This window comes from Rana temporaria, chromosome 8 (assembly GCF_905171775.1).
Source record: "Rana temporaria chromosome 8, aRanTem1.1, whole genome shotgun sequence".
Taxonomy (NCBI): domain Eukaryota; kingdom Metazoa; phylum Chordata; class Amphibia; order Anura; family Ranidae; genus Rana; species Rana temporaria.
The window spans coordinates 180348730-180362493 of NC_053496.1; the positions used below are offsets into that span (position 1 = coordinate 180348730).

Sequence of the window (13764 nt, forward strand, 5' to 3'; positions counted from 1 at the left end):
AAAAGGCTGGACTAGGAAGTAATATATTTCTATTCCCCCTTGGTGGGAGTGGAGATGTCCTCGTCTATAAGGATATACATACATACACACAGCACAAGACCGGGTTCACACTACGATATGTTTCTCAGGGCTGCAGTTTCTTTGAGCTCCACAAGATGGTGGACTTCTACCCAGACAGGAAGTCTCTATAGAAGACAGGAAGTGATGTCAGGAACACACAGGAAGTTCCTTGTGGCACGAAGCAAAAAGGGGTCATTGTTGGAACTTGTCGGCAGATGAGGTAATAAGATATTATTTTCTATTCACACCCAGTAACCCCCGTCATGTCCGTCCTCTATCTCCATAGTCACTGTGATGTCTTTTATGTCCAGCAGATGATGATACACACATATTTAGTGTGGAAACATAGATTTACCCCTTCAGGGTCAGAACATTTCTACACTTACTGGGCCGGAAGATTCCCTTCATTTTTTACTTAAACTCTAATTATATGGTCCTCGAAACAAACAGCACTGACAATAAATAGGTAAGACAATGACCATCCTGACCATATATGGTTTACAAAGGGCAATTATTACACTACACAGGCAGCAAATGGGCAATCATTACAATATGCAGCCAACACAATGATGGAGTGCCGGGGTCAGGAGTATGGAGCATAGAGCCCCCTTACATTGCTGGTCAGGAGGAAGAAAACATTCCTCGGCCTGCCATGGAGAATATGTTCCATCATTGGTATCAGAGGGGGGGAAGTTCTGAGAGAAGTAGAGGAGCTTAGAGGCCGTGAGGGGGTAGTAGGGCTAAAGACTCTGAAGTGATGGTGATTCTGAAGGACTCAGAGGAGTTAGGCTTCAGGGATCTGGGAGAGGAGGAGGCTGTAGGGCTCAGGGGGCCCCTAAGGTAGGATGGTGGCTCTTGGTCTTGGTTTTCAGACATCCTTACAGAACCCCTGCCAGGAAATGAAGGCAGCCTAAACCTTCTTCCCATGTTACTGGACAAGGAATATGTTCCAGGACACCAAGTGGAATGAAGAAGGGAAGTCCTTCACCCTTGGTATGCCCCCAGCCAGAGGAGTGACTAGAACCTTCAGGGCCACAGTTTAAGAAACCATGAAAGGCCCCCTAACTGCCCCCTTCCATCCAAGCCCTGCGTCCATGGACATCCTCCCAGAACCCTGCCTCCCGCGTACCCCCTGGGGCATGCATTCTGCGTGTTCTGTGACTGCTGTGTGCTGGACACAGAGGATCATATAAATGGGCTAATCATAGCGGCCCTTTACCATGTGATCAGCTGATCACCTGAAAACAGACTTGCCGGTTTATTCCCTGGCTGTCTCTACATTGTTTACACTGATCATCATTGCTGACTATCAGTGCCACCTATTAGTGCTTTTTTAATGCAGCCTATACTGATCGTTTTTCGGCATGAAAAAAAACGACGTTTTTAAAAACGTCATTTAAAATGATCGTGTTTGGACTTCACATCGTTTTTCGGATTTTCAAAAAAAAAATTCGAACATGCTGCATTTTTTAACGTCGTTTTAAAAACTGTCGTTTTTCAGGTTGTAAAAAATGATCGTGTGTGGGCTAAAACTACGTTTTAAACCCACGCATGCCCAGAAGAAAGTTATGAGATGGGAGCGCTCGTTCTGGTAAAACTACCATCCATAATGGAGTAAGCACATTCATCGCGCTGTAACAGACAAAACAGCGTGAATCTTCTTTAACTAACACAAAATCAGCTAAAAGCAGCCCAAAGGCAAATAGAACTTTCCCTTTAGAGTGCCGTCGTACGTGTTGTACGTCACCGCGCTTTGTTCATCATTTTTCAAAAACAATGGTGTGTGGGCAACGTCGTTTTTAATGATGAAGTTGGAAAAATGTCGTTTTTTGGACATGCTGAAAAACGTTGTTTTTTTTCCATGCCGAAAAACGATCGTGTGTACGCGGCATAAGTGCTCGAGTGGGAGAAGGAGTATATAAGCTCTCTCCTCTCCCATCCCTGCGAGGAAGGGGGAACTGTTAGTGCAGGGCTCTGGGCTGCACGAGAGAGACACTCTCAGCTCAGAGCCCTGTGGCCAGCAACCCTGGTAGTTTCGCCAGCCCTCTACTTCACCAACACCATCCTCCTGCTCTCCAATTCAATCCCTTCTCTTACTGCACAGTGACAATGACATCACTCCTCTCAGTCATCAGTGATCTTCCCTCTAGGGATAATCTAATATCGGTGATCTGCACGGCTGGTCGCGTTGTTTGTATTGTGATTTATTGTTTATGTTGTTTTGATGTCTTTTATATCTTTTTGATATTATGTTAATAAATTTATATATTTTATTATAATTGCTCTTTTGAGTTTACCCATATACCCGGTACCGCTACAGTCCTACTGCCCCCCTTTCTTTAGCTTTTAGTCTTTTGGGCTTTATTTAAATTGATCTTCAGGATGATGGTACTATTCTATATGCTGATTACTAAGTGGTTAATAATTAATTTATCATTACTTGTCTGCAGAAAATCTAAATCTAATCAAAACTAGTTCAGAAACCCAACAGAGAAAAGGGAATTTCTGATCTTGTGAGCCAAGAGGTTCCCTGGACCTCGAAAATGTAACAAACTCTAAAAAGATCAAACTCAATTTTCACATGGGGAAAGTAGTTCTTAAATGTACAGCAACCCTCCCCCCAACCACAATCTTTTAATGTGTGACCAATACCATGCAAATAATTCTTACTTTCATTTCCCAAAGTTATCCGTATACAAGGAGACCTGTAGAGATCAAACGACAATACGAAGGGGAATGGAGGAGAACCAGAGTCACATGAATGAAAAGATCCTAAAACTCACCCTGGAGATCATTTATCTGCTGACCGGAGAGGTGAGGAGGATTCTGGGAGGTCACATGACATCACTCTTATCTCTATTAATAAAACACAGACCTGACCGGAGAGGTGAGGAGGATTCTGGGAGGTCACATGACATCACTCTTATCTCTATTAATAAAACACAGACCTCACCGGAGAGGTGAGGAGGATTCTGGGAGGTCACATGACATCACTCTTATCTCTATTAATAAAATACAGACCTGACCGGAGAGGTGAGGAGGATTCTGGGAGGTCACATGACATCACTCTTATCTCTATTAATAAAACACAGACCTGACCGGGGAGGTGAGGAGGATTCTGGGATTCTAACATGATATTCCTATTGGTTCCTCAATACAGAGATTTCCTCTTGTGAAGTCAGGTGATCACATGACCATCACAGTGCCTCCATGTGACTCCCTAAATCCTGAGAGACACAACATGGAGAAGGTTCTAGAAGTCACCAAGAAGATGATGGAGCTGCTGACAGGAGAGGTGAGCCGTGCCAGGAATTCTGGGACATTATCCAGTAACAGACAAGGGGTGTGTCTGGATGGTGACTGTATCATTGTGTGTGTCAGGTTCCTATAAGGTGTCAGGATGTCACTGTCTATTTCTCCAAGGAGGAGTGGGAGTATTTAGAAGGACACAAGGATCTCTACAAGGACGTCATGATGGACAATCAGCCGCCCCTCACATCACCGGGTAAGAGGAGACTTTATTGTAAAGGAGAGAGCAGTACGGAGGCTCCACCTAGATCCCCCATCATCTGATAAACACATAGAAACAATGTATTCAGTCAGTGTGTGTGTTTCCTACAGATGGATCCAGTAATGGGAACCCACCAGAGAGATGTCCCCGTCCTCTGTATTCCCGGGATTCCACACAGGAAGGTCACACCATCCCCCACCATCCTCAGGTAGGTGGGACTGAGCAACTAGAACAGAATTCTAAGCTATGAGAGGACATTCTTCTATGTAATCTCTTGTTCCATTCTACACACATATTCTATCATCTTTGGGGTTTAGGATGAGGAACTGAAAGACATCAAAGTTGAGATTAAAGAAGAAGAAGAGATGTCGATGAGTGGAGCTCAGCAGTCTATGGGAGGGGGAGGTCCTCTGTATTCCCGGGATTCCACACAGGAAGATCACACCATCCCCCACCATTACAAGGTTGGTTGAACGGACCATCTGGGACATGGACTTGTGAGACGATGTGTGGATCTTTTCTATATGTGATGTCACATTATAAAATTTTAAGTTTCTATCATTCTCCTGGTTTAGAGTGGAGATCCAATCGATATAGAATTTGAGGTGAAATCAGAAGAAGAAGAGACGTATGTGAGGGATGATCAGCAGTCTATGGAGGAGGATGGAATAACGGGGACATTTATAGAAGAGGACACTCCTACAGAGATCAGCACAGGTGGGTCATTAATAGTAAATACATTCACTATATAATTTATATTGCACTTTACTCAGTAATAACACCTTCTCTATATACTCTGTGTTGTAAAGTACATAATTCTGACCAATCAACTATAAACTCTGTTTTGTATATTATATTCTCCTGACCCCTGCACTATATACTCTATGTTGTACATTACATAATTCTGATGCTATATAGTCCTAACTGTTGTATCTTATACATTATGTTGTACATGACATAGTCCTGACTTCTGCTCTGCACCCTCTACACACTGCTATATATAAACGTAATATGTATTTTCTCTTCTGTTCATGGACGGACACAGCAGCATCTTGACCTTAGGGTATTATCCTCCTTTCTAGGAGATTGACTAGGCAGAAAAACAGCATGTTAAGTGTTAAACACTCCACGCAGTACAGTACCTCCCAGGGGGGGGCGGTTCCCCCGGGTACATCCCCCACTCTCTACTCTGCAGCCTCAGTTTTTTTCTGCCTAGCAAAGGAGAATGACATGGCTTCCCTGGGCCCATGTGCTCTGGAGATTTTTTTGCAATTTTCTTGCTTTTCTTTTTATTTTTTCCTGCATTTTTGGATCTTGAGATCTACAATCAACTGCCGACTGGGTGACAGGCTGGATCCTCGATCCTTGTAGTCCCCCCAAGTTCAGCCATCGAGCTTGTGCCGGCCTTTAGCTACGCGATGGGCCGTCCACAACATGCCCCGTTGCTCCAGGGGTGGCCGGTGAGCTATACGCTCCAGGGCACACATATGACCGGGCTCTATGTCCGTGTCACAGTGTGCCGGGCCGACAGCCATGCCGTAACTGCACAGACGTTGGTTCTGTCCGGGATGTCTCCAGCCGGTGGTCGCAGGACGGGTAAGAAGCAGTCCCCTTGCTTTGGCAGGGTGGTGCGGCTGGTGCATTCCTGGAGAGGTCGAATGGGGGTCCGCCCTGCTTTCCTCTCTCCCTTCCTCTCCCTCCTTTCCCCCACGTTCTGGGTGGCGGGGTCGGCCATGAGGTGGGGGGTCTGTCTGGGGGGGCTCTATCCAGTGGCTGGGGGATGTGTCTGCTTAGGGGGTGCTGTTTTGCTGCCGTGTGTGCGGGTGGGGGCCTGCGGGGGTCCCGGGTGTTTTCACTGCTGTATGTGTGTTTTGTTTTGTTTTTTACTGCAATCGCGGCTGCCATTTTGGCGGCACCGGGTGCCTTTATTGGAGGTCGGCACCCATTTTCTTGTAGCCCACATGCTCTTTTTGCATGTCGGCGGCCATTTTGGAATGGGTTTTTGCCTCTAGTGGCTGAAAAATTGGCGCGAACGGCTCCAGCACACTTCCTGAGGGACGGCACAGCACGGAGCAGCGCTCTGGGGCAGACAGCAGCAGTACAGGCATGGTCGGGTGGTGAGTCCTCTGGGGGTCCCCTGTTCTCTACTGCAGCCGGGAGGGTGACCTGTGGGTCTTGCCTTGCATTCCAAGGGTGGCAAAAGGGTGGGTCAGCATGGCGTCCGAACCGGATGCTTCTCCCCCAGACATGCCAGAGTTAACCCTTAGTGCCTCTGACACGGAATCGGGCCCAGCTACTGCTCCCGACCCTGGTTCCGAGGTGTCAGAGGATGCAGGCCTAGTCCACACGGACAGCGAAGAATGACTCTGCTTCAGGGTCAGCGCATGATAGGGCGCTAGTGGGAGCTCTTATCACTGCGGTGCGGAATACTCAGAAAATTGGAGGATTCGGCGGAGACATCTGAGATGTCGGTCCCTTTTGGGTTCCTGTAAGCCGTCCCGCACTGCAAAAGCGTTTCCTTGTGTTCCTTATCTGGAAAAAATGTTGTACAAGGAATGGGATCGGCCGCAAACGTTTTTTCTGTTCCAAAATGCTTTGCGGTCCGTTATCCTTTTGAGAAGGACTTCCTGAAAAAGTGGACCTCTCCTCCGTCAGTAGACCCCCCTGTGTCCAGACTGAACAAAGCTACCACGTTGCCTGTGGAAGGGGCTCCCGCTTTCAAGGATCCCGCAGATAGGAGAGCTGAGGCTGTGGCCGCTCCATGTTCACAGTGGTGGGGTCGGCGGTGAGACCGGTCTTGGCTGGGGCTCTAGTGTCACAGACACTTACTGAACGGGCAAATTTGTTGCTTTAGGAGTTGGAGGAGCATCAAGCCCCTCCGGACTGTGTGGCGCTGGCCGATCAGTTGGTGCAGGGCCTAAAATTTGTCTGTGAGTCAGCCCTGGATACGCTTCCCTTGCTCTCCAGGGCCTCGGCCTACGCGGTGGTATTGAGCCGCCTTGTCTGACTGAAGTGTTGGTCTGCGGACCAGTCTTCTAAGAAGGCCTTGGTGGACTTACCCTTTAAGGGTCAAAGGCTTTTTGGGGCTTCTCTAGATGACATCATAAAAGATGCCACGGGAGGTAAGAGCACTCTGCTCCCACAATCTGGTAAAGGTAAGGAGCCTCGCCGTAGGCAGGGGCCCTCCTTTACCGCCCCCAAGCGTTTTTTTTCATCCGCCCGGTGCTGCAGGTAAACGTTCCCAGGGCACTAAGGTGCCTGCTGAAGGGCAGAAGCGCCCCTGGTTCCGCAAGCCCAACAAGCCTGCGGATAAACCTGCTTCCACATGAAGGTCTGCCCCCACCCATCTCTCGGGTGGGGGGTCGTGTTTGCGGCTCGGTGAATGTCTCTTCTTTCCGACCGGTGGGTTTGCGAAGTAGTTTCCTCGGGGTACAAGATAGAGTTTCTCTCTTGTCCACCAAACAGATTTTTTCCTTCCAACCTCCAGCTTCCTCCGGGTCGTCGGGAGGCCCTGTTTGGGGCTGTTCAGGATCTGCTGGTCAGGGGGGTGATCGTGCCGGTTCCTTTACTGGAACGGCTTCAGGGGTTTTACTCCAATCTGTTTGTAGCCCCCAAGAAGGAAGGGGGCCGTCCAATCCTGGATCTCAAGGCCCTCAACTGTTTTGTCAAGGTGCAAACGTTGAGGATGGAGTCGGTTTGCTCTGTAGTAGCGGCACTCCATCTAGGGAATTTCCTGGCGTCCTTGGATATCAAGGACGCGTACTTGCATATCCCCATTTCTGCGCTTTGCAGTCGGGGAGGACCACTTTCAATTTGTGGCCCTCCCTTTCGGCCTGGCTTTGGCGCCAAGGGTTTTCACCAAGGTGGCGCGGGATCGCTATTGTAGGATACCTGGACGATCTTCTTCTGAGAGCTTCTTCAAGCTCAGATTTAGAGGTGGATGTGTCTATCACCTGCCAGACCCTACGGGAATTCGGTTGGCTGCTAAATGTTCAGAAGTCGGTGTTGGTACCGTCTCAGCGCCTGGAATACCTGGGGTTTATCCTGGATTCCTCAGGGAGTTTTTCTTCCCATGGAGAAACTACAGACACTTCAAACTGCGGTGCAGCGGTTGGCGACCCAAAAGTGGTCGTCGCTTCGCTATTGCATGCGAGTTCTGGGCCTCATGGTGGCCTCCTTTGAGACGGTTCCGTATGCTCAATTCCAAACTCGAGTGTTACAGAGAGAAATTCTGTCGCGTTGGGACAAGCTTCCTTTGTCTCTGGATTACCAAGTCCGGGTGAGTCGCCTGGTCAGGTCCTCGCTAGTGTGGTGGCTGACATCTCCGGTGCTTCGGGCCGGGAAGTCGTTCCTGCCGTGCCATTGGACGGTGGTCACGACGGATGCCAGTCTCTCCGGCTGGGGGGGAGTCTGGGATGTTCAGTCAGCCCAGGGGCGCTGGACTCGGGAAGAGTCCCGCCTGCCAATCAATGTCCTGGAACTCCGGGCAATTAGGCTGTGCCTCTCCAAGTGGTCTCTGAGACTGCAGGGCCGCCCGGTCAGGATTCAGTCAGACAACGCCTCAACTGTGGTGTATGTCAATCATCAAGGGGGCACACGGAGCTCGGCTGCAGCAGCGGAAGTCGCTCACATCCTCCGAAAAGAGCCGGAACGTTCTTTTCGGCCGTTTACATTCCGGGCGTAAAGACCTGGCAGGCGGACTACCTAAGTCGCCAAACACTAGACCAAGGAGAATGGTCGCTACACCCGGATGTGTTTCAGAGTCTGTGTCTGAAATGGGGCACTCCAGATGTGGATCTTCTGGCATCCCGACTCAATCGGAAGGTGTCATGGTTCGTGGCCAGGTCAAGTGACCCGTGGGCGGACGCGTCAGACGAGTTGGTGGCACCGTGGGGTCACTATCGCCTAATCTACGCCTTCCCTCGTCTACTACGCAGAGTAGAAGCCGAGGGGATACCAACAATCCTGATTGCTCCGGATTGGCCTTGTCCCTGGTACGTGGATCTGGTGCGTCTGGTGGCAGATGTTCCGTTGCACCTGCCACTGCAAGAGGATCTTCTGTCGCAGGGTCCTATCTTTCATCCTGCTTTACAGTCGTTGGCTTTAACGGCGTGGCTATTGAAAGCCAGGTGCTGAGGGACTGAGGTTTGTTGGATTCGGTGATCTCTACCATGCTGCGGGGCGCGGAAGTCTAATTCCCGGGAAAGATTTACCATCGTACGTGGAAGGCTTACATCTCTATGTGTGAGGAGATGAATTGGCACCCCCGTACATACGTGATGTCCCGGATTCTGCTGTTTTTACAGCGCGGAGTGGATCAGGCCCTCACCTTAAGTACGATTAAGGGTCAGATTTCGGCCTTGGCTGTTTTCTTTCAGCGGCCCTTGGTGGCGCACTCTCTGGTGTGTTCGCTTGTGCAGGGGATTCGGCATGTGGCCCCTCCTGTGCGTCCCCCACTGCCTCTGTGGGCCTTGAATTTAGTCCTCTCCGTGCTTCAGAAGCCTCCGTTTGAGAGCATTAGGGAGATTTCCTTATTGACTCTACCCCCAGAAGGTGTTTTTTCTGGTGGCAATAATTACATCGGTCAGACGGGCGTCTGAATTGGCGGCCTTGTCTTGCAAGGCTCCCTATTTGGTCATCCACAGGGATAAGGTGGTGCTGCTTCCGCAGCAGTTGTTCCTTCCTAAGGTTGTTTCGGCTTTTCACATTAATGAGGACATTGTTCTTCCATCCTTGTGTCCTCGGCCGGCGAACCCAAAAGAGGCTGCGTTGCACTCCTTGGACGTGGTTCGAGCCCTACGGGTGTACCTGTCTGCTACGGCTCCGTTTCGGAAGTCGGACTCACTGTTCGTGTCCGTGACTGGTTTTTAGAAGGGTCTGGCAGTCTCGACGGCCACCATTTCTAGGTGGATCAGGCAGGTCGTGCTTCAGGCCTATGCCCTAAAGGGGCGGGCGCCCCCCTTCCCGGTTACAGCGCTCTCGACCAGGGCGATTGGTGCCTCTTGGGTTTTCCACCATCAAGCGTCTGTTTTACAGGTGTGTAAGGCAGCGACCTGGTCGTCAATCCACACCTTCTCAAAGTTCTATAAGGTGGATGTGAGTGGATCTTCGGATGCCTCCTTCGGCCGCAAGGTTTTGCAGGCGGCTGTTTAAGGTTGAAGTTCCTCCGTTGAGGAGCTCTGGTTTGTTTGGAGTGAAGTTAGTTTGCTGTGTTTTCCCACCCCTCGATTTTTTGACGCTGCTTGGGGACGTCCCTAAGGTCCAGATGCTGCTGTGTCTGTCCATGAACGAAAGAGAAAATAGGATTTTTGTACTCACCATAAAATCCATTTCTCTGAGTTCATGAACGGACACAGCACCCACCCCTCCTTTGTTTGTACTGCTTGTTTACGAACTGAGGCTGCAGAGCGGAGAGTGGGGGATGTTCCTGGGGGAACCGCCCCCTGGGAGGTACTGTACTGTGTAAAGTGTTTAACACTTAACATGCTGTTTTTCTGCCTAGTCAATCTCCTAGAAAGGAGGATAATGCCCTAAGGTCAAGATGCTGCTGTGTCCGTCCATGAACTCAGAGAAATGGATTTTCCGGTGAGTACAAAAATACTATTTTTTTTAAATCTGATGATGTGATTGGCGCACAGACATGTTGATAATAATGTGATAACGTCCTCCAACATTGGAGCCTTAAACAGAAAGTGATAATGAGGGAGGAGTCAGTAACCCAATGATTGTGGTCTTCAGTCTTCATCTTGGTTGTTCTCCCCCCATCCTCACTCTCTGACCTCTGGTGGGGCTCAGCCCCGCTGTTATTCATGACTAAATCATGGACTAAATAAGGAAGTGCAGGACTTCTTGTGTTGGGAAGATGGCAATGAGTGATAGAGGGGGAAGGGACACTCGTCCTATAATCTTCTCATCACTGTCACTCCTATAAAAGACAGTTCTCGTTGTTTCCTCACTCTCTGACTAAGGTCCATGAATAAAGAAATGATCTGGTAGGAGATCAGAGGACCCATTTACTAGTTACCTTGAGGGGGGAATTGTAAGATCCTCAGAGACAAAGCTGCCTGATGTGGGCGGAGTCCTGGTTTAGGGGAACCAATCAGCTCATGTCTAGTAATAATCTTTGTATTTCTATTTTAGTAGATGGACGGGAGATGAGGAAAACCTCAGAGGATTGTCTCACTTTGTCTCCAGACTGTAAAGTAGAAGATGAGGACATCACACAGTATAGTCCAGGAGAAAACCCGACTACCTCAAATGTCCATCCGGCACCAAACAGATGCTTTGGACTAAAATCCACTCTTGTCACACATCAAATGTCTCACAGGGGGGAAAAGCCGTATTCCTGCCCTGAGTGCGGGAAATGTTTCTCCAAGAAATCCGTTCTCACGGGACATCAAAGACTGCACACGGGGGAAAAGCCGTATTCCTGCCCTGAGTGCGGGAAATGTTTCTCCAAGAAATCCGTTCTCACGGGACATCAGAGACTGCACACGGGGGAAAAGCCGTATTCCTGTTCTGAGTGCGGGAAATGTTTTAGACACAAATCATCTCTTCATGCACATAAAATGTCTCACACAGGGGAAAAGCCGTATTCCTGCCCTGAGTGCGGGAAATGTTTTTCCATGAAATGCCATCTCAACAGCCATCAGAAATTGCACACAGGAGAGAAGCCGTATTCCTGTTCTCAGTGCGGGAAATGTTTTGTTGACAAATCACATCTTGTTACACATCAAAGGTCTCACACGGGGGAAAAGCCGTATTCCTGTCCTGAGTGTGGCAAATGTTTTTTATATAAATCGATTCTTGTCACACATCAAAGATCTCACACAGGGGAGAAGCCTTTTTGTTGTTCAGAGTGCGGGAAATGTTTTATAATAAAATCTGATTTGGTCACACATCAGAGATCTCACACGGGGGAGAAGCCATATTGTTGTCCTGAGTGCGGGAAATGTTTTGCCACTAAGTCATATCTTTGCAAACATCAAAGGACTCACACGGGGGAAAAGCCGTTTTCCTGTTCTGAGTGCGGAAAATGCTTTGAACTAAAATCAAGTCGTGGCACACATGAAAGGTCTCACATGCAGGAGAAGCCGCATTCCTGTCCTGAGTGCGGGAAATGTTTTTTATATGAATCGCAACTTGTCAGACATCAAAGAATTCACACAGGAGAGAGGCCTTTTTGTTGTTCAGAGTGCGGGAAATGTTTTTTAGATAAGTACGCTCTTAATACTCATCAGAAACTGCACACAGGTGAGAAGTTATATTCCTGTTCTGAGTGTGGGAAATGTTTTATGAAAAAAAATGATTTGGTCACACATCAGAGATCTCACACGGGGGAGAAGCCATATTCCTGCCCTGAGTGCGGGAAATGTTTTTCCAGGAAATCCCTTCTCACGATCCATCAGATATTGCACACAGATGAGAAGCCATATTCCTGCCCTGTGTGTGGAAAATATTTTTCACAGAATTCCAGTCTTCACAGACATCGGAGATCTCACACGGGGGAGAAGCCATATTCCTGCCCTGAGTGCCGGAAATGTTTTTCACAGAAGTCCGATCTTTCCAGACATCGGAGATCTCACACGAGGGAGAAGCCACTTTCCTGTCCTGAGTGAGGGAATTGTTCCTCACTGAAGTCCTGTCTTCCTGTACATCCGGGGTCCCACACAACCCTCGAGGTGTATTAGTGAGTGCGGGAAATGTCTTGTATGTGAATGTTGCTGGACATGTGGGGAAGAAGCACACCCTGATATACACCTCAGATATACTCCATGGCTGATCTTCATCATGTAAGTAACAGTTGATAAGGAGATCAGAGATCACCAAAGACATGGATGAAGTGTTGTACCGTATCGGACATTGATAGCAGGAGAAAAATAAAAATGGAGTCCTTACCTCTCATAGGTTTGGCAGGAAGCGCAGTTTCTTCTCATTGTTCTAACAAGTTATTTTCCCGACCAATCGGATTTCTACCTTTATTACTTCCTGATTTTATGTCTGTAATCTTCTTCAAATTATAATAAAACATTTATTGAAAACTCTTGTGTGTGTCGGTGCAATGATGACAATCTTCCATATCCAGACATTGTTCATGGGGTGAGGCTTAAAACCACTTAAGACCCGGACCATGATGCAGCTAAAGGACCCAAGCAGTTTTTGCGATTCGTCACTGCGTCGCTTTAACTGACAATTGCGCGGTCGTGCGGCATGGCTCCCAAACAAAATTGGCGTCCCTTTTTCCCCACAAATAGAGCTTTCTTTTGGTCACCTCTGCGGTTTTTATTTTTGCGCTATAAACAAAAATAGAGCGACAATTTTGAAAAAAAAAGCAATATTTTTTCCTTTTTGCTGTAATAAATATCCCTCAAAAGAAGATTTATAAAAAAAACTATTTTTTTCCTCAGTTTAGGCCGATACGTATTCTTCTACCTATTTTTGGTAAAAAAAATCACAATAAGCGTTTATCGATTGGTTTGCGCAAAATTTATAGCGTTTACAAAATAAGGGATAGTTTTATGGCATTTTTATAAAAAAAAATGTTTTTGTTACTATTTAGCGATTTTTTTCGTGACTGCGACATTATGGCGGACGCATCGGACAATTTTGACACATTTTGGGACCATTGTCATTTTCACAGCAAAAAAGGTGCAATAAAAATGCATTGTTTACTGTGGAAATGACAATCGCAGTTTAGGAGTTAACCACTAGGGGCGCTGTAGGGGTAAAGTGTGACCTCATATGTGTTTTCTAACTGTAGGGGGGGCGGGGCTGGACGTGTGACGTCACTGATCGCCTTTCCCTATATCAGGGAACACACGATCACTGACACTGCCACAACGAAGAACGGGATAGGTGTGTTTACACACAGACAGTACATATACACACACACAGTACATACACACACAGACAGTACATATACACACAGACAGTACATACACACACAGACAGTACATACACACACAGTCAGTACATACACACACAGACAGTACATACACACACAGACAGTACATATACACACAGACAGTACATACACACACAGACAGTACATACACACACAGACAGTACATACACACACAGACAGTACATACACACACAGACAGTACATATACACACAGACAGTACATATACACACAGACAGTACATACACACACAGACAGTACATACACACACAGACAGTACATACACACACA

The 13764-nt window shown here is 47.9% G+C and overlaps 1 protein-coding gene and 1 long non-coding RNA gene across 3 annotated transcripts; both read left to right on the top strand.

Annotated features, from left to right (window-relative positions):
* The first annotated feature begins 181 nt into the window (after positions 1–181).
* Positions 182–3253, top strand: LOC120910287. 2 transcript variants are annotated; one of them, XR_005741492.1, is made up of 4 exons: positions 182–280; positions 372–526; positions 2511–2874; positions 3221–3253. It is a non-coding gene; the product is annotated as an uncharacterized LOC120910287 (long non-coding RNA). The 2 variants fall into 2 exon arrangements; XR_005741493.1 differs by lacking the exon at positions 372–526.
* A 7514-nt stretch (positions 3254–10767) lies between these two features.
* Positions 10768–12165, top strand: LOC120910175 (zinc finger protein 605-like; the record flags this gene model as incomplete). Its single annotated transcript, XM_040322058.1, has 1 exon — positions 10768–12165. A coding segment is annotated over one exon (1398 nt), but the record flags the coding sequence as incomplete, so codon positions are not given.
* Positions 12166–13764: the final 1599 nt, after the last annotated feature.